This window comes from Ahaetulla prasina, chromosome 6 (assembly GCF_028640845.1).
Source record: "Ahaetulla prasina isolate Xishuangbanna chromosome 6, ASM2864084v1, whole genome shotgun sequence".
Lineage (NCBI taxonomy): Eukaryota > Metazoa > Chordata > Lepidosauria > Squamata > Colubridae > Ahaetulla > Ahaetulla prasina.
The window spans coordinates 108,966,198-108,988,944 of record NC_080544.1 but is presented as its reverse complement, the minus strand read 5'-3'; the positions used below and the strand labels follow the sequence as shown (position 1 = coordinate 108,988,944).

At 44.8% G+C, this 22,747-nt stretch overlaps 1 protein-coding gene across 2 annotated transcripts in view; it reads right to left on the bottom strand.

Moving 5' to 3' along the window:
• ABCC5 (ATP binding cassette subfamily C member 5) overlaps positions 1 to 20,031 on the bottom strand; it is a 99,598-nt gene extending 79,567 nt beyond the window's left edge. For both annotated transcript variants that reach the window (XM_058188820.1, XM_058188821.1), the window contains exons 1-2: positions 19,909 to 20,031; positions 15,460 to 15,639 (exon numbers count right to left, since the gene is read on the bottom strand). In XM_058188820.1, coding sequence (XP_058044803.1) covers positions 15,460 to 15,588 — 129 coding nt within the window. In that variant the 5' untranslated portion in view covers positions 15,589 to 15,639; positions 19,909 to 20,031. The remainder of the gene's footprint in view (positions 1 to 15,459; positions 15,640 to 19,908) is intronic.
• Between the last annotated feature and the right edge of the window lie 2,716 nt (positions 20,032 to 22,747).

The following is a 22,747-nucleotide window of genomic DNA, read 5'->3' as shown; positions in this document are numbered from 1 at the left end:
ACAAGGGTGGTGTCTTACACTGAGAGCCTATGCACCAAGACAAATTCCTTGTGTGTCCAATCACACTTGGCCAATAAAAAAATATTCTATTCTATTAGTAGCGAAACAGCATGGGGGGGAAAAAGGCCAGACCTATCTGTTTGTCTGTTTGTCTGTCTGTCTGTCTGTCCGTCCGTCCGTCCATCCATCCATCCATCCATCATCTATCTATCTATCTATCTATCTATCTATCTATCTATCTATCTATCTATACACATACACACACACATAGATAGATATACGATTTGGAAGTAGACCACATACTGAAATGCTTGTGTTGTAAAAGTAAACTTCCTTCTAATAAATATTATACTAATGGGAACTCTGAAACATTTCTTTTTTCTATTAATTCTTTACTGTCCAGATTGCCAGAAGGAAAATCTGACAACACCCTTACGGTTTCTTGGAAACAGGCGCACCAAAAAAAGCTTAATAGGAACTTCTGGGATTTATTTTTTTTAATTCCCTAGGCCTGGAGATCAACAATCAACAATATAGGCTGCAACCCAGAATACCGTATTGCAGTTCCTTTCATCGCAAACCACTGCATTGTCTCTTCAGTTAATAATATTAATAATTTTAACAGCTAATAGTTAATAATATTAAAAGGATCGCAAATCTCCAAGTGCAAAATATCAGCCTCTGTTACAGGAAGAGGATGTTTATTGTTGTTTTTATTTATTTTATTTTATTTATTTATTGAATTTTTATACCGCCCTTCTCCCGAAGGACTCAGGGCGGTGTACAGCCGGAGATAAAATACAAAATATGTACAATTAAAACAAATTAAAAACATAGCAAAATTACAAAAACGGCTAATAATTAAAATTAAATTTAAAATATTTAAGAATATTAATAAAACCCCAATTTAAAATCAAACTATTATGCCAGTCCCGCTTGAATAAATAAGTATGTTTTTAGCTCACGACGGAATGTCCGAAGATCAGGCACTTGACGTAGGCCAGGGGGAAGTTCATTCCAGAGCGTCGATGCTCCCACAGAGAAGGCCCTACTCCTGGGGCCGCCAGCCGACACTGTTTGGCGGATGGCACCCTGAGGAGACCCTCTCTGTGAGAGCGTACGGGTCGGTGGGAGGCATAGGGTAACAGCAGGCGGTCTCGTAAGTACCCGGGTCCTAAGCCATGGAGCGCTTTAAAGGTGGTAACCAAAATCTTGAAGCGCACCCGAAAGACCACAGGAAGCCAGTGCAGACTACGGAGCAGTGGTGTTACGTGGGAGCCACGAGCGGCTCCCATTACCACTCGCGCAGCCGCATTCTGGACTAACTGCAGCCTCCGGGTGCACCTCAAGGGCAGCCCCATGTAGAGAGCATTGCAGTAATCCAACCGAGACGTAACCAGAGCGTGAGTGACTGTGCATAAGGCATAAGTTAAATTAAACGTGGCTAGCAATGTTAGGCCTTTTTCAAGGTGGTTCTGCCATTTGACCCAGACAGACAGCAACAGAACAAAAGCTTCTCATCCTCTCTAAATCCCACGCATGTGGCCGATCCAGATGGTTTGAAGGTTGCAGGAGGCCCTTTATGCCAAAGGCTACTCCTCTTCTGAAACAATATTAAGGAAAATGTGCCTGCTGAAGATACTGTATAGCGGTGATGGCTAACCATTTTGCCATCGTGTGCCAAAAGCGGGGGGCAGGGGAGAGCGCAGGGGTTAATGCGGGCCCCATGCATGCACGTGGGACCCGCCAAACTCCGCCCCGCTTTTGCTCCGGTAGGCCCATTTTTTTGCCTTCCCCAGGTTCCAGAAACTTTCTTTGAGCCTGGGGAGGGCGTAAACGGAGGCTGGAAATGGCCCGTTTGCCGACTTCCAGTGGGGAAAAGCTGAGCTAGGGCAACACTCACGTGCCCACGCGTGCCATTGGTGTTGTGCCTGCGCCCCCTGAGCCGGGCCTCCTGCTAGAAAGTGACTTGGAGCCGGGCCTCCTGCCAGAAAGTGACTTGGAAAGTGAGGGGGAAGGGCCGTCAGGACTTACCTCGGGAGCACCGGCTTCCCCGGCTCAGCTCCAGGAGCCAGAGGCAGGCCAGGTGGAAAAGATAATGAGACCTCCATCCCCTGACTCTTCCCCCCCAGGCCACGCCTCCAGACCCAGCTGATGGCAATCAGGCCTGGCTGGACCCTAGGTTTCGTAGGCAGGAAAGGCGGGAACAACAGAAGCAGGGGTGGGGCAGGCCTAGGAAGTGCTGAGTCATGGATCCACACCCCACAGGATATAAAGGCAGCAAGGGCTGCTGTGCCTCTTCGTAGCAGGCAAATTAACTGATTAACTAAGAGCTGAAGTTTGTTCCTGGGTGACTCATCAGCATCGAGGGAGATAACAAAGACACTTAGCAGACACTCGCTATTCTGCTGCCAGAGCTGATATTGCCGGCTAATTAAGCCATTACTCGGACGGAGGTGAAGGAGGACAGAACAATAGGTTCACCATCACGGCTGTATAGTATAAAGCAGTGTTTCTCAATCATGGCCACTTTAAGACGTGTGGATTTCAACTCCCAGAATTCCCCAGCCATCCCTCAAATTTACCACGGGTATTACTCGATTTACACCAGTTCATTCAGTGACCGTTTGAAGTTATAACCGCGCTGGAAAAAAAAGCTTTTTATGCTTACGACCTTAAGTTTCACCGCGAACTTAAAACCTATTTATTCCGTTTAGCTGGACTGGCTTGATTTTAAAATTTTTAATTTGTTTTTATGGGTTTTAAATTTTTGTAAATTTTTTATAGGGTGTTATTATATTTTAAATTTTCGGCCAATTGAATGAGTTTTTTAAGGGGTGTTCTTAATAAAGGGCCGTGGTAGCTCAGGCTGTAGAAGCCTGTTATTAAAACACAGCAGCCTGCAATTACTGCAGGTTCAAGCCCGGCCCAAGGTTGACTCAGCCTTCCATCCTTTATAAGGTAGGTAAAATGAGGACCCAGATTGTTGGGGGGGCAATAAGTTGACTTTGTAAAAAATATACAAATAGAATGAGACTATTGCCTTATACACTGTAAGCCGCCCTGAGTCTTCGGAGAAGGGCGGGATATAAATGTAAATTTTTTTTAAAAAAATTATATGTATTGTTTTTCTTTGTATTTTTATTCTGGCTGTGCACCGCCCTGAGTCCTTCGGGAGAAGGGCGGTATACAAATTAAAATATTATTATTATTATTATTATTATTATTATTATTATTATTATTATTATTATTATTATTATTATTATTATTTGCAGCAGCAACCCCATGGTCACATGATCAAAACCCAAAGACACTTGGTACCGGATTCATATTTATGACGGTTGTAATATCCCGGAGTCATGTGATCACCTTTCGTGATCATCCGACAAGCAAAGTCAATGGAGGAGCCAGATTCATTTCACTTCAGTCGTGTTACTAAGGTAAACAACTTTCGTGATTCACTTAACAACAGAGGCCAGAAAGGTCATAAAACGGGGCAACATTCACTTAACAATTGTCCCACCTAGCAACAGAAATTTTGGGCTCAACATCGGTTATAAGTCGAGGACCACCTGTACTGTCCATAAAACGAAACTGAAAATAGCACCGCAGATAGAAATGGAAAGAACTTGTAGAAATGGACGCAGGATAAGAAGTGCTTGTGAACTGGACCAACAAGCTATATAAAGCTGTGGTGGCACAATGGTTAGAATGCAGTATTGCAGGCTAAAGGGTTGCGGCGGCTCAGGGGCTAGGACGTTGAGCTTGTCGATCGAAAGGTCGGCAGTTCAGCGGTTCGAATCCCTAGTGCTGCCGTGTAACGGGGTGAGCTCCCGTTCCTTGTCCCAGCTTCTGCCAACCTAGCAGTTTCAAAAGCAGGTAAAAATGCAAGTAGAAAAAATAGGGACCACCTTTGGTGGGAAGGTAACAGCGTTCCGTGCACCTTTGGCGTTGAGTCATGCCGGCCACATGACCACGGAGACGTCTTCGGACAGCGCTGGCTCTTCGGCTTTGAAACGGAGATGAGCACCGCCCCCTAGAGTCGGCAACGACTAGCACGTATGTGCGAGGGGAACCTTTACCTTTACCTTTATTGCAGGCTAATTCTGCTGACTGCTAATTGTCAGCAGTTCGGCAGTTCAAATCTCACCGGCTGAAGTTTTAACTCAGCCTTCCATCCTTGCCATGTACAAAAACAGTAGTCCTCGACTTACGACTGTAATGGAGCCTGTCCATTACAGACATAATTCGTCGCGATTGTCAAGTGGGTGGTCACGTGACTGATTTTATGATTTATCTATCCTTTTGATAAATAAAATGAAATGAAGGCAACACTCATTAAACAAACTCAAGGCTTGTTATGGTCTGGTTTCACGGAAAAGCAGAAACGCCAGTTTTTGGAAAAATAAAGTCGTAAAACGGAGTCAGTGCGACATTACAAATGCCGAATTTGCTGCATGGTTGGTGTGTGTGTGTGTGTGTGTGAGAGAGAGAGAGAGAGAGAGAGAGAGAACCAATGGAACTGCGAATCTGGTTCATAAGTAAAAGTAGTCCTCGACTTACGACCACAACCGAGCCCAAAATTAATGCTGCAAAGTGAAACATTTAAGTGAGTTTTCCCCCGTTTTACGACCTTTCTTGCCACAGTTGTTAAGCGAACCGCTGCAGTCATTAAGCTAATAACACAGCTGTAAAGCGAAATCTGGCTTCCCCGTTGACTTTGCTTGTCAGAAGGTCGCAAAAGGGGATCCCATGACCTTGGGACACTGCAACCGTCATAAATATGAACCAGCTGCCAAGTATCCGAATTCTGATCACATGATCCTGCGGGATGATGCAATGGCCGTAAGTGTGAAAGACAGTCCTTTTTTCAGTGTCGTCGTAACTTTGAACGGCCACTACATGAACTGTTGTGAATCGAGGACTGCCTCTACCTTGTAGATTACCAGGCTCAGCCCGAGGGAGGGGTCAAAGGCGTCATCGGTCTCGAGTCCCTTTGTGCCCATAAGAGATCTAAGTCCAGACCATCTTGAATTCCTTTGACTCTTATCGACCGCCAATTTGCTTTTGACCGTTAGTAGTTCAGATTCTTATAGAAAGCTTTACTGTACAATTTATTTTATTTAATTTTTATTTATTTATTTATTAAATTTTTATACCGCCCTTCTCCCGAAGGACTCAGGGCGGTGTACAGCCAAAAATAAAACACAATATATATACAATTAAAACCAACAATTAAAACCTAGCAGATTACAAAAGGCTGATAATTAAAAGTTTAAATTTAAAATTATAAAAGATTTTAAAAAACCCAATAAAACCCCAGTTTACAATTAAAACTATTAAAACCATTATGCCAGTCCCGCTGGAATAAATAAATATGTTTTTAGCTCACGACGGAAGGTCTGAAGATCAGGCACTTGACGTAGGCCAGGGGGAAGTTCATTCCAGAGCGTCGATGCTCTAACAGAGAAGGCCCTACTCCTGGGGGCCGCCAGCCGACACTGTTTGGCGGACAGCACCCTGAGGGTAGCGTACGGGTCAGTGGGAGGCATAGGGTAACAGCAGGCGGTCTCGTAAGTACCCGGGTCCTAAGCCATGGAGCACTTTAAAGGTGGTAACCAAAATCTTGAAGCGCACCCGAAAGACCACAGGAAGCCAGTGCAGACTACGCAGTAGTGATGTTACATGGGAGCCGCGAGCGGCTCCCGTTACTACTCGCGCAGCCGCATTCTGGACTAACTGTAGCCTCCGGGTGCACCTCAAGGGCAGCCCCATGTAGAGAGCATTGCAATAATCCAACCGAGACGTGACCAGAGCGTGAGTGACTGTGCATAAGGCATCCCGGTCAAGGAAGGGCCGCAACTGGCGGACCAAGCGAACTTGGTAAAAAGCCCTCCTGGAGACGGCCGCCAGATGTTCATCAAAGGACAGCCGTCCATCCAGGAGGACACCCAAGTTGCGAACCAATACAATTATATAGGTTATACAATAAACTTGTATAACCTATATAATTCATCTGAGCTGTCTGGGCTCCTGACTGACACCAACCCCAGGTTGGGCCATCAGTTGCATAGTGACCAGTCATAAGTAGAGGACTGACTACCTTTATTGTTTCCAGAAAAGGAAATTTGATTTTAATAGCAAACTACATTTTATTTTTAAAATAGGTACGCTGCCCTTCAGCTCTAGGTTTTCCTAGTCAGAAAAGTCTTCAGTCTATCCAACAACGATGCCACTCAGATGGCAGGGGAGTGATGAAAGGGGAAATTACTGCAGAACCAGCCATCTGTGACTGCAGAATGGCAACTGCAGCTCTTAATATTATTACGGGTGGTTTACATAAGCAATTATGCCCGTTTTCTTCCTGAATGAGGATCTTAATTCAAACTGAAATCAGTGAATTAAAACTAACTCTCAAGGGAAAATTAAATATAATTGCTTATGTGAACTATTTATAGCAAAAGGAATAGCCATAGCTGGCCTAATGTAACCAGATGCTAAGTGGCTTGTTATTAAATCACAACGTTGTCCTCGCCGGCACCAATTTAGCCCCCATCCGAGCTACTTTTAATTGTGTTTATTTTATTTATTCAATTCCTACCCCACCTTTCTATTCCACCATCTTAATGTCTACAAAAACGCTCCAACAAACTCCATTCTCTTCTTGCATTCAGCTCACTTGAGAGCACCATGTGAATCTCAGTGTCGTGTCCCACTCCTCCGCTGACGGCCGGGTCAGGGAAATCCGAATCAGGCGTGCCTCTGCAGCTCTGCCAAAGTCCTAGCAAAGTCCTCAAGGCAGGCAGGAGACCAGAAAGTGACTTCAGCAAGATATGTTTAGACTTTGCCTGACTCAGAGAATGCCAGAAAGCAGGTCCTTTATATAGGCCATGGGGTGTGGCTCCATGACTCAGCACTTATCCAGGCCTGCCCCTCCCTTCCTTCTGTTGCCTCCGCCTATCAAGTCTTCTGACACGAGGGTCACTCCAGTCAGCAGCTGTTGGTAATTGACCTCCCTCAGGCTCACATGCTGTGGGGGAGGGGGAGGGGTCTAGTTGCTCCGTTTGCTGGGCATGGAGCCAGGGCTGGGGCCGGGAGATGCTTCCTCCTCCTCAGCCTGTCTGGGCATGGAGCCAGGGCTGGGGCCGGGAGGTGCTTCCTCCTCCTCAGCCTGTCTGGGCATGGAGCCAGGGCTGGGGCCGGGAGGCATACTAGGACATTCCTCAGCGTTCGGAAGCAGATAAGAAGGCTCCGGCTGCGGTGAGAGCGGGCAAGACACAGCAGGTAGAGCAGGATATAGGAAAGAGACTAAATTTCATTTATAAACTCTTCAAATGAAGTGACTTTCACCAGTACCCGCTAACCCAGGGGTCACCAACCGCGAGGTCTCCAACCTTGGCAACTTTAAGCCTGGAGGACTTCAACTCCCAGAATTCCCCAGCCAGCTGGCTAGGGGATTCTGGGAGTTGAAGTCCTCCAGGCTTAAAGTTGCCAAGGTTGGAGACCCCTGCCCTAACCGGATCCCTCTTAAATAGCTAGAAAGGTGTTTGTTTGTTTTTCCATAAGACAACTGGACTTCCTTATTTTTTTTCCTTTTTTCCTTTAAAATATGCTTCTCATCCAAGAAGCTTCTTCAGTTCTGAATGAGCTCATCCAGCTTCTTGGATGAGAAGCGAAACGTTTTCAAAGGAAAAGAAAAAGAAAGCCGAAAGTCCAGTTGCCTTTTAGAAAAAAAAAATACCTTTAGGACAACCATGACCTGGATGACTGAGAATCTCCTAGACATTTTAGCCAGAAGCAGATGGCTTAAAAATTCACTTTTCTGGGTTAGTAAGCCTTTCATGAAAATTGGTGTGTCGTTTTATATTCATACAATTAAAAAAAAAGAAAAATCAGAGGCTACAAAGCGTTTTTGAAAAAAAAAAAAAAATTCTTTTCCCACAAAGTATCAGAGATTCTGCTCGTCCCATGAGCAAGCAGTAGTTCTATGAAAGACCAGCCACTTCTTGCTCTACGTGCTGAAAAGAGAGGATGAGCACGAAATCAGAACACCAAGAAGAAAAGTACAAGGAACAAACACATCAAGAGACAGATTAGCATGTAAGGCTGCTGCTCCTTCTATTACAAGACCTACGGGTAGTCCTTGAGTTATGACCATAATGGAACTTAACCCTAACCCAGGGGTCTGCAAACTTGGCTCTTTTAAGACTTGTGGACTTCAACTCCCAGAGTTCCTCAGCCAGCAAAGCTGGGAGTTAAAGTCCACAAGTCTTAAAAGAGCCAAGTTTGCAGACCCCTGCCCTAACCCCACTTGGCCATAACTCGTGATCAAACCTGATTTTAGGGCCTATACCCAATGCAGCTGGGCTCTATTGGGCATCACAGAGACCATGATATCAGGAGCAGGGCTTAACTGGATCAGCTCAACATGTACCCTAAAATCCCAAAAGGACAAGGAATCTGAGGCAATTCACTGCCCATGACTTTGTTCTGACCTAGGCGCCCTTAAAAAGCAGGAAGCAGAGTCTTGGTCCAGGCAAAACCCCTTTTATTTACACGACTGTGAATTCCTTTCATTCACAATCAGCAAGGCTTGGTAAACAGTCTTTCAGAGGGATATTTATCAACACAGACCTTATCTCGCTTGAAAAGCTGCCATGACAATAGTTTCCAAACGCAGGACAAGGCAAAGCTTGGCACAGAGTCTCTTAAGAGTCACGGACAGAACTTTCCACTCTTGAAACGACCGAACGAACGAATTGTTTCCTGCAAAAACCCACTCCTGGTTCGCTCCTCTTTTGTTTCCTATGGGAGGGGCCAATCACCTCCAAGATGTGGCTTTACTCCCAAGTCGACCCTGCTTTCTTAGTTTTTCTTGTCTTCTGGCAGCTCTGCACATGCACACACTGGGAACAGGCTCCAGCTGTTCCTCTGCCTCACTGCTGTCTAGCTCCCTCTCCGCCTCCAACGCAGAGCCCCCGTCCGAGCTTTCCCCAGCCCCCAGGACTGGCCCATGTTCCTCCCCAACCGCCTCACTGTCCGACTCTGCTGCCAGCTCTGTTGGCTGCCAGCGGGCCACAACAGACTTGGACTGTCCTAGCTAATTTAGGAAGGGAAAATATCAGGTGAAGGGAAGGTGATCGGCTGATAAGAGTATTCTCCCTATGCCATCCTGGCCACTCAAACACAGCAGTATATGTTCAAAACTGTCCGATTGCCAGGTGGGCGCCATCCATCTCTTTGCCTTCTACCATGAAGTCTGTCAACAATTCAGTTGGTGAATCCAGAAAAAGGAACTCTGTTGTGACCCAGGCCCAAGTAGGTAGTAGGAAACTTAGTCCTTGAAAAAGCAAACAAACTTTATTCAAACAGCTGAGAATTACTTCATTCCCAGCGTCATTCAACTAAATTAAAGCAAATTCCTCCCAACACAAATTCCCCAGTCCTATTGCAAACCTTGGTCCAATTAGGCAAACTGCCAAAGGCCTGTCTTGGCAAACGTTCAGAAGTCACAAAAATAAATGCAAGACAGAAACGAAGCAGAAGACGAAGCTACCAACGTTGTTTTCCGGCAAAGTCCAAACACCGCTGCTGGTCTGTTTTAAGCCTTATGGGAGGGGCCAATCATCTCTTGGCCTTACTCCCAAGTTGTCCTTTTTGCTTGAGCTGCTCTTGCCTTCTGGCAGCTCTTCTCATGCGTGCATTAGGAACAGGCTCCTCCAGTTCCTCTGCCTCACTACTACCAGTCTCTGGAGGCTCTGGAGTCCGCACCTCACACGCCCCCCCCCCCCCCCGATGGCCCTGGCCTCACCTCAGCCTCATTGCTGTCCGACTCCGTTGCCAACTCCTCAGGCTGCTGGCGGACCACAACAAACTCCTGAGACATTAGTTTACCAAGAATATAAAACTTTACCGAATAAACCACATTGGCACAAGAGGAAGCAAAACCAGCTCTGGGTTTCCCGCACAAAAACAAGCATAGTTAATTCCCCCTTTTCCCTAGGGGCCACCCACAGTCCAAATTTCTACTTATCACCCCTGTTCATTTTGTTAGAGGAAACAGCCAGCCACACCAGGACCTCTACTTGGTGTGTCCTTGAGATTTTTTTTTTTTATTATTTATTTATTTATTTGATTTTTATACCGTCCTTCTCCCGAAGGACTCAGGGCGGTGTACAGGCAAGATAAAACATACAATGTACAAATTAAAATGCAATTTAAAAAACTTATTTTAAAATTAGCCTGAAAAAATTAAAATATGCCATGAACTAAAAACCCCATTTAAAATTAATCAAATTTACAAAATTTAAAATTAAAATTCAATTCAAGCCAGCCCCGCGCGAGTAAAAAGGTGTGTCTTCAGTTCGCGACGAAATGTCTGAAGGTCAGGTATTTGGCGTAAGCTCGGGGGAAGCTCGTTCCAGAGTGTGGGAGCCCCCACAGAGAAGGCCCTTCCCCTGGGGGCCGCCAGCCGACATTGTTTGGCGGACGGCACCCTGAGAAGTCCCTCTCTGTGAGAGCGTACGGGATGGTGGGATGCCAGCAATGTCCCACGGTGCCGACGGATGTTTGAATACCGTTCTCCCAACCTGGCATTACACACTTACACACACACACACACACACACACACAGTTATTGTCAAGCTACGAGTGCAGGAAAAATGTAGGTGAAAGTGAGAATCGGTCTTGACAGAGTCATCTGGCTGGCAACACCAGATTATGAACTCCCTCATGGCAGAACTCCATGATTGATGTCAGAGCAGAATTTTAGTTCAGGATTGAATTCTGGATCAATTTTACCAGCAACTAGCTTGGCAGCGAGAAGCAGGCTTCAGAGACCAAAAGGACCACCCAGGATGAACCAGAAACACTGCGCAAGGAAAGGACTTAAGCCAGGGGTATCCAAACTTGGCCCCTTGAAGAGTGGTGGACTTCAACTCCCAGAATTCCCCAGCCAGCATGAGCTATAAATATGAGCAAGTTGCTGGCTGGGGAATTCTGGGAGTTGAAGTCCACCACTCTTCAAGGGGCCAAGTTTGGACACCCCTGGCTTAAAGCCAAGCTGAATGCAATGAAAATTAACTTTAGGTCCTTGCAGCTTAAAAGCAAGGATTGCCTCCCTATAGCAACGTTCTGGTGGGTATTAAAATTTGCCAGTAGCAGCTGCTTCATTAAAGGCTACGAAGCAGCTCAACATCACCAGCTATCTCCGAAAACAGCAGCCAACCACTTCCCTTAATGCTGGGAGTAATTTCTGCTGAGTCACAAATTATCAGGAAGTCCAACAATACCAGCAACAAGGGGGAAAAAACTAAAGGCTGGCTTACTAAGAATTTGGAACTGTGGCTCACAGCTCTTCATTGTGTGGCAATATTTCCACATTTATAGCAGGGTATTAGCCACAACAACGTGCTAAACACAACTGCAAGTATTAAAAAGGAACAAAGCAATGCAGGTAGTCCTCAACTTACAACAGTTCATTAAGTGACCGTTTGAAGTCACAACAGCACTGAAAAAAGTGACTTACGACCGTTTTTCACAGTTATGACCTTTGCAGCATCCCCATGATTTACATTCGGATTCCTGACAACCAGGCTCATATTTATGACATTTGCAGTCTGCGACGGTCATGTGATCCCGTTTTGGGACCTTCTGACAAGCAAAGTCAACGGGGAAGCCAAATTCACTTAACATCCACATTACTAATTTAACAACTGCAGTGATTCACTTAACAACTGTGGCAAGAAAAGCCGTAAAATGGGGACAAAAACTCACTGAACAAATTTTTCACTTAGCAACATAAATTTGGGGTTCAATTGTGGTCTTAAGTCGAGGACTACCTGTGACATTCATTATGCCCAGCAAAAAAGATTTATGAATTTTTCCCCTGCGGCTAATTATACATAATTAGTTGTCACAGAATCAGCTGATTATCAAAACCTTAATCAACAAGCAGAACAAGGTATATCCCCTCCCCCAACTCTATTGTTCTAAATATATAATTTCCCATATTCTGATCATTTTAAAAGATTAAAATGGCTATGAAACACTGTGCAGCCTGCTCAAGTATTTTTTTCTTTTGCCCCATGACCGATAATTTTGCTTTCAAGTCCCCGGTTAAAAAAAGTCCTTCAAAACTTCTAAGAAACAAAAGTCGTACTGATCATGCCTCTCTACACATATCTGTTGACACTCCAAAGAACTCAAAAAAAACCAAAAAACAGCGAGGCAGAAATTACTCTGGCAGCATTAAAAGTTTCCCCAACTCCTCCTTGCAGGCTTTTATTTACCTATCCTAGGGGCAACAATTTCATTAGGCTGATTCCAAGTTCACATAAATATGTGAGCCCTTGCCATTTTTCTCTCTCTCTCCCAGCCAGCTGGATGCTATAAAAAACAGCCTTGGGGGGGTAAAAGGTTTAATTTGCTTGCTGAGGTCATGAAATTTGCAAAGTCAAGGCTGGATGATAAAATGGGATGAGAGTCAAGTTTGCAAATCGGGCTTCCCACTGGCTGTGATATTTATGTTGCTTTTAGGAGAGCTCCTGCAGCAGGCAAAAGAAGAGACTAAGGACCTTCTCTCAGCTATTTTACGCTATTCGCCAGAAAAAAACTGCTTCATGTGCATTTTAATGAGATTCCCAGCAGAAATTCTATTATGTTTATTGGATTTTTTTTAATCCCGTTTTTATTTACTTTTTATAAGTAATTAAAAGGGAACATATGTAATACTCCTTACTCCTCTTTTTCTCTGTAACAAGCCTCACAGATGGATTGGCCCAAAGTCACCCAGCCAGCTTTGATACCTAAAGCAGGATTAAAAATCTATGGACGTTCTCACTCATCCAAATCTGAAGAGCTGGAGAAGCTTCTTGGATGAGAATCGAAATGCCTTCAAAGGAAAAGTCCAGGTGCCTCTCAAAAAAGCAGGACTAGAACTCACAGTCTCCTGGCAATTGGTCTAAAGTCGCCAAGATGGCTTTCATGCCTAAGGCGGGACTAGAACTCACCATTTCCTGGTGATTGGTCCAAACTCATCCAACTGGCTTTCATGCCTACCGCTTACAATCTCTTGGTTACTTAACCAGTACCCTAACCACTACCCCAAACTGGCTCACTGATATTTTATCAAAGCAATTTCCACACCTTACCCATAATAGAAATAAAGATAACCTGTAATTTCCTGAAATTCTTTGTCTGTTCCCTGAAGTTCTTTTAAAATAATTGCTACCAACCTGCCTTCCATTGAGGACCTGTATACTGCACGAATCAAGAAGAGGGCCATGAAAATATTTACAGACCCCTCGCATCCTGGACATAAACTGTTTCAACTCCTACCCTCAAAACGACGCTATAGAGCACTGCACACCAGAACAAATAGACACAAGAACAGTTTTTTCCCCGAAGGCCATCACTCTGCTAAACAAATAATTCCATCAACACTGTCAGACTATTTACTGAATCTGCACTACTATTAATCGTTTCATAGTTCCCATCACCCATCTCTTTCCACTTATGACTGTATGATTATAACTTGTTGCTGGCAATCCTTATGATTTATATTGATATATTGACCATCAATTGTGTTGTAAATGTTGTACCTTGATGAACGTATCTTTTCTTTTATGTACACTGAGAGCATATGCACCAAGACAAATTCCTTGTGTGTCCAATCATACTTGGCCAATAAAAAAAAAAATTCTATTCTATTCTATTCTATATAATTATCCACATACCAGTTAGAAGAACGTAAAGTTTTTTAATAGCATTTGCAAAGTAACATGATCAAAACCACACAATTTGCAACATTCTAGAATTTTACCTTGGGTCACTACTATTTGCTTTAGTTCCTAGGACTCCCCAGGAAATATCAGATTGATTTAGTACACTACTATTTAGTATTAAATATTATCTATTGCCTAATCCTAAAATCTACTCAGATAAATTATTCCTTTTAATTCTTCTTTGGTATTACGGATCTTTAAATCTCTGAATTGGCCATTTGTGTGTGTGTTGGAGGTGCGGGAAAGGTGTTCAGTTTGTGCCTTGATTTTTTGCTTCCTTTAATTTTTCCACTCTGGAGGAAATACCGATAAATTTGCTAGTAGCTTCATTAATGTACGCTCACTAACTATGCAAAGTTCCAAAGGTGCTTTTTCAGGAGGCAACTGGACTTTCTTGTTTTTTTCTTTTGAAGACGTTTCGCTTATGATTTATATTGATATATTGACCATCAATTGTGTTGTAAATGTTGTACCTTGATGAACGTATCTTTTCTTTTATGCACGCTGAGAGCATATGCACCAAGACCAATTCCTTGCGTGTCCAATCACACTTGGCCAATAAAAAATTCTATTCTATTCTATTCTATTCTATTCTATTCTATTCTCATCCAATAAGCTTCTTCAGCTCTGACTGGATGGTGGAGAATGGAAGGATTTATATTCCTTGTAGACAGCTGGTCATTTGCATCCTTTTAGAGGGTCCTTGAAGCACTTGGAGGTTTATCTGTGTCCTCGGGGTCACCTGGTTCCTGTAGTCTGCAATTTTTTCTCTGGAAATCCATTCCTACTCCCACAACCATTCAAAGGGTGTTCATCCCAAATAGTATAGCTAAAAACCTGTACAGTCATCCAGAGATACACAGATAAAGCTCCAAGTGGCCTCAACAACCTTCTAAAAAGGATGCAAATGACCAGCTGTCTGCAAGGAATATAAATCCTGCCATTCCCCACCATCCAGTCGCAGCTGAAGAAGCTTCTTGGATGGGAAGCGAAACGTCTTCAAAAGATAAAACAGGAAAAGTCCAGTTGCCTCTTGAAAAAAGCACCTTTGGGACAACCATGACCTGGATGACTCAGAATCTCTACACAGACTCTTTAACTATGCAAAGCAAAAATAAATAAATAAATAAAAATCTGAATTTTAGATCCTTCCTGGACATGGCTTCCACAGCAATCAATCTTTGATAAATACAGTCTCCTTTTTTCACCGATTGGCATTTAAAAGCACGAAGCACGATTACGCTCTATAATTATAGCGGAAGGTCAGGCGTTCACTATTTATATAACGCAAAAATTATATCAATTACATTATGCAATCGGGTCAGAGGCAGTGTGGTTAGTGGTTACAGCCTTAAGACTAGCGAAGGACTCTGCCTTTATCCTCATACACTTTAGGGCTTTGGGATGGTCCTACTTCCTCAGCACAATCTATTCCAGGGGACTCCAACCTTGGTCCCTTTAAGACTTGTGGACTTCAACTCCCAGAGTTCCTCAGCCAGCTTTGCTGGCTGAGGGACTCTGGGAGTTGAAGTCCACAAGTCTTAAAGGGACCAAGGTTGGAGACCCCTGATCTATTCCACAGGGCTCCTATTTTTGGGGTAACATGAAGAATGATCCCCAGCTGCCTTGAGCCAATGGATAAACGCGCTTTTAAAGAGCAGTGACTGCTACTTACTTCGTATTTCTCTTGCCGGAACTTGATCCCATCTTGTCCTCCACGTTGATTCAGGCTATTTCTCTCCCTGATATTTCTATAGCCAGGACTGGGTATCACGTACTCTTTTCCTAGATGGATATCTTTCATCTTTTTCTGTAAACGCCAGGGTTAACAAATATATTTGCCACTCAGACAACTCTGGAGGTGGGGTGGGGAGGGAAACAAAAGAGAAAAAAAGAAATAATATGCGAGAACATCTGCTGCTTTCTCTCTCTCTTCCTTCTTAAACGGATGTCCTGAACGGGGTTGGATTACAAGTTTTGTAACCCGATTCCCAAATATGGTCTGCCTACTGTACTTCCACTTAGTCCTGGCAGGAGGGAAGCTGTATCAGATGAATTCCTGTAAGTGTGACCCCAGATAATCTCAACAGGAGGAGAAACAGGCTCTTCGTCCTAACTCTGCACAAGAAACTGCAAACGGTTACTTCAGTTCTGTGCTACGGCACCTTTTCTCAACCGACTTACAAGTACATCCTCTATCAACAGTAATCTATGTATGTGGCAAACACAAGAGATCAACAATGATCCTCATTGTTTTCACTGTCAGGAAATTTCTCCTTAACTCTAGGTTGGATCTCTCCTTAATACATTTCCATCCACTGTTTCTTCTTACTTTCCGGTGCTTTGAAAAATAGTTTGATTCCCCCCTCTTCTTTTTGGAACACTGCTATCATGTCATACACACACCCCACCCAGATGTCCTTCTGTTCATTAGAGCAGACACACTCAATTACCGCAATTTCTGGAAGGAGCAATTTTGTTAAAACTATCCACACGGCTGGGTTACTTAGAATTTTTCAACATGCAAAATGGAAAAAGGGGCGCTTGTAAGATAACATTAGCCCTAAATGCCCCGATATGGTCGAAAAATGCTATGCAGCTCAAAAATTGACAACCACTGCATTGTCTTCCCTCTTGTTGCAATAAGCGATAAAGCTTTACATAATGATCCATCAATTCCATTTCATTGGGCCTACGATGGCCTTCGCTCAATGTTGGAAACAGCCACGTGTGCCCACAGAGAGACTTATTGTACAAAAGATTATGAATTGCGCAGAAATGGACAAACTAACTCTTGAGTCTGAAGGATAAAGAGACATCAGTATTTTATGGTATATGGGAACGGTGGTATGGATGGATGGAAAGGAGATAGGAATATTCAGTTACTAAGCATAATCAATAGATAAAATAAAAACACAAATATGTATAATTTAATGTTTGTCATTATTGCACGGATTATTGTTAGATGAAAAGCACCACAAATAAGCTGTTAAATGATATAAGCTTTTCTTTTTCCCCTTTTTTATGCTTTTGATGTAAAAAAGTTCAATAAAGTATATATATATATATATAGAAAATGAGGACCCAGATTGTTGGGGGCAATAAGTTGACTTTGTATATAATATACAAATGGATGAAGACTATTGCTTGACATAGTGTAAGCCGCCCTGAGTCTTCGGAGAAGGGCGGGATATAAATGCAAATTTTAAAAAAAATTATCATTAAGCAATTACAAGTACCTTTGTAAGAGTACCTTTGTAAGAGACAAACAATCACAGGGGCTCATTGCGTTAAATGCAGTCTGCCTCTGGATTGTCGAGACCTTATAGATTACATTAAAGTCAAAACAAGGGCTCCCTATCCTCCGTTGTTTTTCCCCCTTCTGTGCTACTTTTATCTTTCTTTATCTTTCTTTTCTTTATGCCAAAAACACCCTGCCTTGTATCTTCTGGGTCACCCTGTTGTGTTGCCTTTTGTGTTTTATGCCTCACTACAACAGAAGGAGAGGGGGAAAAAATTCTCTCCGGCTGCATGATTCAGCAAAATTCAGTCCCCCCGTGATGACAGGTTCCTCTTTCTGCAAATAACAAAAAGGTCTGCATTTAAATGTTTTAAATCCCTCATGTTTTTTTTTTTTTTTAGGGAGACAGCCATTATCGTTAAGATGTCAGTTACTGAGGCCAACAGACCATTTCGCTGGCAATTTGATGAAGTCATTCTGTACCCTTCATGCCACACGGGGTTTATGTCTCCTTCCAGTTCCCCTCCCTGGGGGCACAAGATGCCTTCTTTACATAATGGCTTGGCATCAAGCAGAAAGGCCTCAGCGAGGCATCGCCTGCCTGCCTGCATGCCGGCCGCTTCATTCATTCCCTTGTTTGCAGCACCCTCTGTAGGGCCCACCTGCAAACAGCGGCCAGCATTCCATGTCTGCAAGCATCCTTTCCCGATCCGGGTTTGACCACACCGGCAGGGCAGAGAGGCAGAGGTGACCTATCGCTCACCTGTTTCCAGGCAGCTTTTGCAGCAAAGGGGAGAAACAACCCACGGTAAACCGAGGAAGGCCGGAGGGGTAGGGGTGGGCTTTCCAATCCGCTCTTCCACCTTCATTTTTTAGGGGTGTTGTGTTTGTTTGTTTTTAAAACTCCTTCCAGGCATACTTTTAACTATTTTCACACATTTCCAGACAAAGGGAATTGGACAGGCCTCTCTCCCCACCTCCAACCCCCCAAAATACATCTTGATATGCTGGTCTGAGGGAGATGGGTGGTTAATAGGTGAGATGATAGATGGGGAGGTGGGGAGGTGATTGAGAGAGATGTAGGTAGGTAGACAGACAGACAGAGGGGTGGGGAGAGAGAGAGAGAGGTAGAGAGAAAGAGAGAGAGAGGCAGAGAGCGGAGAGGTAGAGAGAGAGAGAAAGAGAGGTAGAGAGAGAAAGGGAGAGAGAGAGGAGAGGGAGAGAGGGAGAGACAGAGAGAGAAAGGGAGGTAGAGAGAGAAAGGGAGAGTGAGAGAGAGAGGCAGAGAGAGAGAGAGAAAGAGAGAGAGGTAGAGAGAGAGAAAGGGAGAGAGAGAGGAGAGGGAGAGAGAGGGGAGAGGGGGAGAGAGGGAGAGAGAGAGAAAAAAAGAGAGGTAGAGGTAGAGAGGCAGAGGCAGAGAGAAAGAAGTAGAGAGAGGTAATAAACGGAGAGGGGGAGAGAGAGAGAGGGAGAGGGAGAGACACAGAGAGAAAGAGAGGTAGAGAGAGAGAAAGGGAGAGTGAGAGAGAGAGGCAGAGAGAGAGAGAGGTAGAAAGAGAGAGAGAAAGAAAGAGGGAGAGAGAGGAGAGAGGAGGAGAGAGAGAGAAAGGGAGAGAGGAGAGGGGGAGAGAGGGAGAGAGAGAGAAAAAAGAGAGGTAGAGGTAGAGGCAGAGAGAAAGAGAAAGCAGTAGAGAGAGGTAATAAACAGAGAGGTAGAGAGAGGGGGAGAGGGAGAGAGAAAAAGAGAGAGACCCTGTTTCCCCAAAATAAGACATCCCCGGATAAGAAGCCCATTCGGGCTTTTGAGCGCATGGCAAATAAGGCCAAGTCCTTATTTCAGGGTTCAAAAATACATAAGACAGCGTCTTTATTTTCAGGGAAACACCATAGATAAATGGATGGATGGATGCATGGATGTAGTTAGGTAGGTAGACAAACAAGACAGACAGAGAGAGACAAAGACAGAGAGAGACAGACAGACAGACAGAGTGATGTAGAGACAGAGGTGATAGCCGGATAACAAAGAGAGAAAGAAAAAGAAAGAGAAAGAAAAATTCCGCTGTAACCAGGCCTCTCCTGCAGAGGTGGGAATGGGGCGTCCCAGCACCACCGGCTGGCCTCTCTTCAAGCCTTAGCCACCCGCCCCAACGGGTGTGTGTGTGTGTGTGTGTGTGTGTGTGTGTGTGTCCCAGGACCCTTCCGCCAGGCCTTCTGTCGGGAGCTTTGCAGCGGGGCCTCCTCCTGGTCTCAACCCCCCACATCTTCCCCCCCCACCCCCTGCGCCCCACAAGTCAAGCGGGACCCGCAAGGACCGGTTGAAAGCGGAGCATCCACCGGAGCGTGTGGCTGGGTGGGTGGCTGGGGGCAATTGGAGCCCGGCGGGCGGTGCAAGAAAGGGAGGGTCTGCTGGGCAGGTGGGCTGGGACTGGGGAAGGGGGGGGTAGGTGAGCCAATGCACACACACACACACACACACACACACACACTTCTCCGCTGCAAAGCAAACCCCCCCCCTTCCCCCGCCCATCTCTTTTGCAAAAGGGGGGAAGGGGGGGGGGGTGCCTCGGCTTGGAAACCTCCCTCCCTCCCTTCCCCCCCCCCCGCATCTTCAACAAAGGGCGGCTTTGGCTTTGGCTGCGGATGATGGGCGCCGGAGTCCAAAACCCTTGGAAAGCGGGGAAGTGGGGGGGGCGGCGGTGAAAGAGCGCCCTCTGCCCCTCCTCCCGCAACCAAGGCGGGGCCCCTCCCCCGCACCTTTCTCGGTCACATTCCCTCTGGGACGCCCCTCCCACTGAGGATCCCCTCCTTTTCCCTCCCCTGGCTTCACCGCGGGCCCCCCATCCTCTCCGGAGCCGAGTCGCGCAGGCGCCCCCCGCTCCTTACCTGTTCGAGCGGCTGCGCTCCAGCTCAGCGGCAGCGGCAACCAGGCAAGAAAGACCTTCAAGCGGCTCCTCTGTCGCAACCCGCCGCAGTGCGCCTGCGCGGGCATCCTTTCGGCCGAGCGAGCTCCAGCAGAAGCTCCGCCTCCGCCTCTCGCTGGACGCTCCCGAGAACGGTAGTCCCCGCCCTCCTGCGAGGGGCTAGGCGCCGCCCGGAGGGAGAACTACGCCTCCCGTCAGGCCTTCGGCGCGGCCGGCTCATTTGCATAGTCGCCCCGCCCTCCTCCTCCTCCCTACCCGCCCCGCCCTTCGGAAATGCCGGTGCTGCAGCAGTCGGCCGGCTGGTCTCCCTTTGATCATCTCGGGCACGTGCGCCCCCCAAATCTTGGGTCACGTGCGCGGTGGGGATTTTGGGGTGGTGGCGGTGGCGGGGGTAGGGGGGGACATTTTTGCAGCATAGGCTGCCAAGAGGAGCACCGGGGCCGATCTTGAGCCCAGGAAGGTGGGTGGTCTCCCCTTTTTCCAGAGAAGGCGTTGCAACCCTGCCCAGTTATCCAAGGGCTGCTTGCCCTTCCTTCATCTGTTTTCATTTAGAATGCAACAGAATAGAATTTTTTTTATTGGCCAACACTTAGTGATAATAGAACAGGAATGGAGTGGAATGGAATGGAATGGAATGGAATAGAATGGTATAGGAAGAGGAATAGAATAGAATAGAATAGAATGGAATGGAATGGAATAGAATTAGAGTAGAGTAGAATAGAATAGAATAATGGATAGGATAGGATAGGAATGGAATGGAATGGAATGGAATGGAATAGAATAGAAGAGTAGAGTAGAGTAGAGTAGAATAGAAAATGAATAGAATGATATAGGAAGAGGAATAGAATAGAATAGAAATGGAATGGAATGGAATAGAATAGAATTAGAGTAGAGTAGAATAGAATAGAATAGAATAATGGATAGGATAGAATAGGAATGGGAATAGAATAGAATAGAATAGTAGAGTAGAATAGAATAGAATAGAAAATGAATAGAATGATATAGGAAGAGGAATAGAATAGAAATGGAATGGAATGGAATAGAATAGAATAGAATTAGAGTAGAGTAGAATAGAATAGAATAGAATAATGGATAGAATAGGAATAGAATAGAATAGAATAGAATAGTAGAGTAGAATAGAATAGAATAGAAAATGAATAGAATGATATAGGAAGAGGAATAGAATAGAATAGAAATGGAATGGAATGGAATGGAATAGAATAGAATTAGAGTAGAGTAGAGTAGAATAGAATAGAATAATGGATAGGATAGAATAGGAATAGAATAGAATAGAATAGAATAGAATTTTTTTATTGGCCAAGTGTGATTGGACACACAAGGAATTTGTCTCTAGTGCATATGCTCTCAGTGTACATAAAAGAAAAGATACCTTCATCAAGGTACAACACTTACAACACTTAATGATAGTCATAGGGTACAAATTTAACACTTGATGATACAACACTTAATGATAGTCATAGGCTACAAATAAGCAATCAGGAAACAAATCAATATATAACAATCAATAGTTATCAATTTAAGTTATCAAATTGATACGGTCGCCCATATCATGAAAGTGACGCTGAGCAGCTTCTTCTCCGGTAATATTTGGACTGCAAACTAGGGCACACAAAACCTTTGCTGGACCAGTTCTTGAATACAGCTCGTCTGCCTGGAATCCGCACTGCATATTGGACATTAATACAATTGACCGAGTCCAGAGGTATTTCACAAGAAGGGTCCTCCACTCCTCCATTCACAGCAAAATACCTTATGCCACCAGGCTTGCAATTTTGGGCTTAGACAACTTAGAACTATGCCGCCTTCGGTCTAGCCTAAGCATAGTACACAAAATTATCTGCTACAACGTCCTACCTGTCAGTGACTACTTCAGCTTCAACCACAGCAATACACAAGCACACAATAGATACAAACCTAAGGCAAACTGCTCCAAACTCAATTGCAGAAAATACGACTTCAGCAACAGAGTGGTCAGTGCCTGGAATGCGTTACCTGACTCTGTGGTTTCATCCCCAAACCCCCAAAACTTTAACCTTAGACTGTCTACTGTTGACCTCACCCCATTCCTAAGAGGTCTGTAAGGGGCGTGCATAAGAGCACCAGCGTGCCTACTGTCCCCATTTATTTGTATCCATTTCCTGTATTCATAATCATGTTTATACTTATCACTGATATCTTACACACGTTTGACAAGCTAAATAAATAAATAAAATAAATAAATAACAGACTGGCATGGCTAGTTTAATGAAGAGAAGGACCATGGGTGACATGATAGCATCTTCCAATATTTGAGTGGCTGCCACAGAGAGGAGGGGGTCAAGCTATTTTCCAAAGCAAAAGGAAGGAAGGAGGGAGGGAGGAAAGAGAGAGAGAGAGAGAAAGGAAGGAAAGAAAGAATAGAAAGGGAAGGAAAGAAGGGAGGTGGAAGGGAGGAAAAGAAAGAAAAAAAGGAAAGAGAAAGAAAGAAAGAAAAAGAAAGAAAGAAAGAAAGAAAGAAAGAAAGAAAGAAAGAAAGAAAGAAAGAAAGAAAAAGAAAGAAAGACAGACATCTGAGTGAACCATGGATGGACAGAAGACATGGCTAGTCTAGTGAAGAGAAGGACCAGGGGGGAGACAGGATAGCCATGTTCCAATATTGGAGGGGCTGCCACAGAGAGGAAGGGGTCAAGCTATTTTCCAAGGCACCTGAAGACCAGATAAGGAACAATGGATGGAAACTGATCAAGGAGAGATTCAACCTGGAAATAAGGAGAAATTTTCTGACAGGGAGAACAATCAAC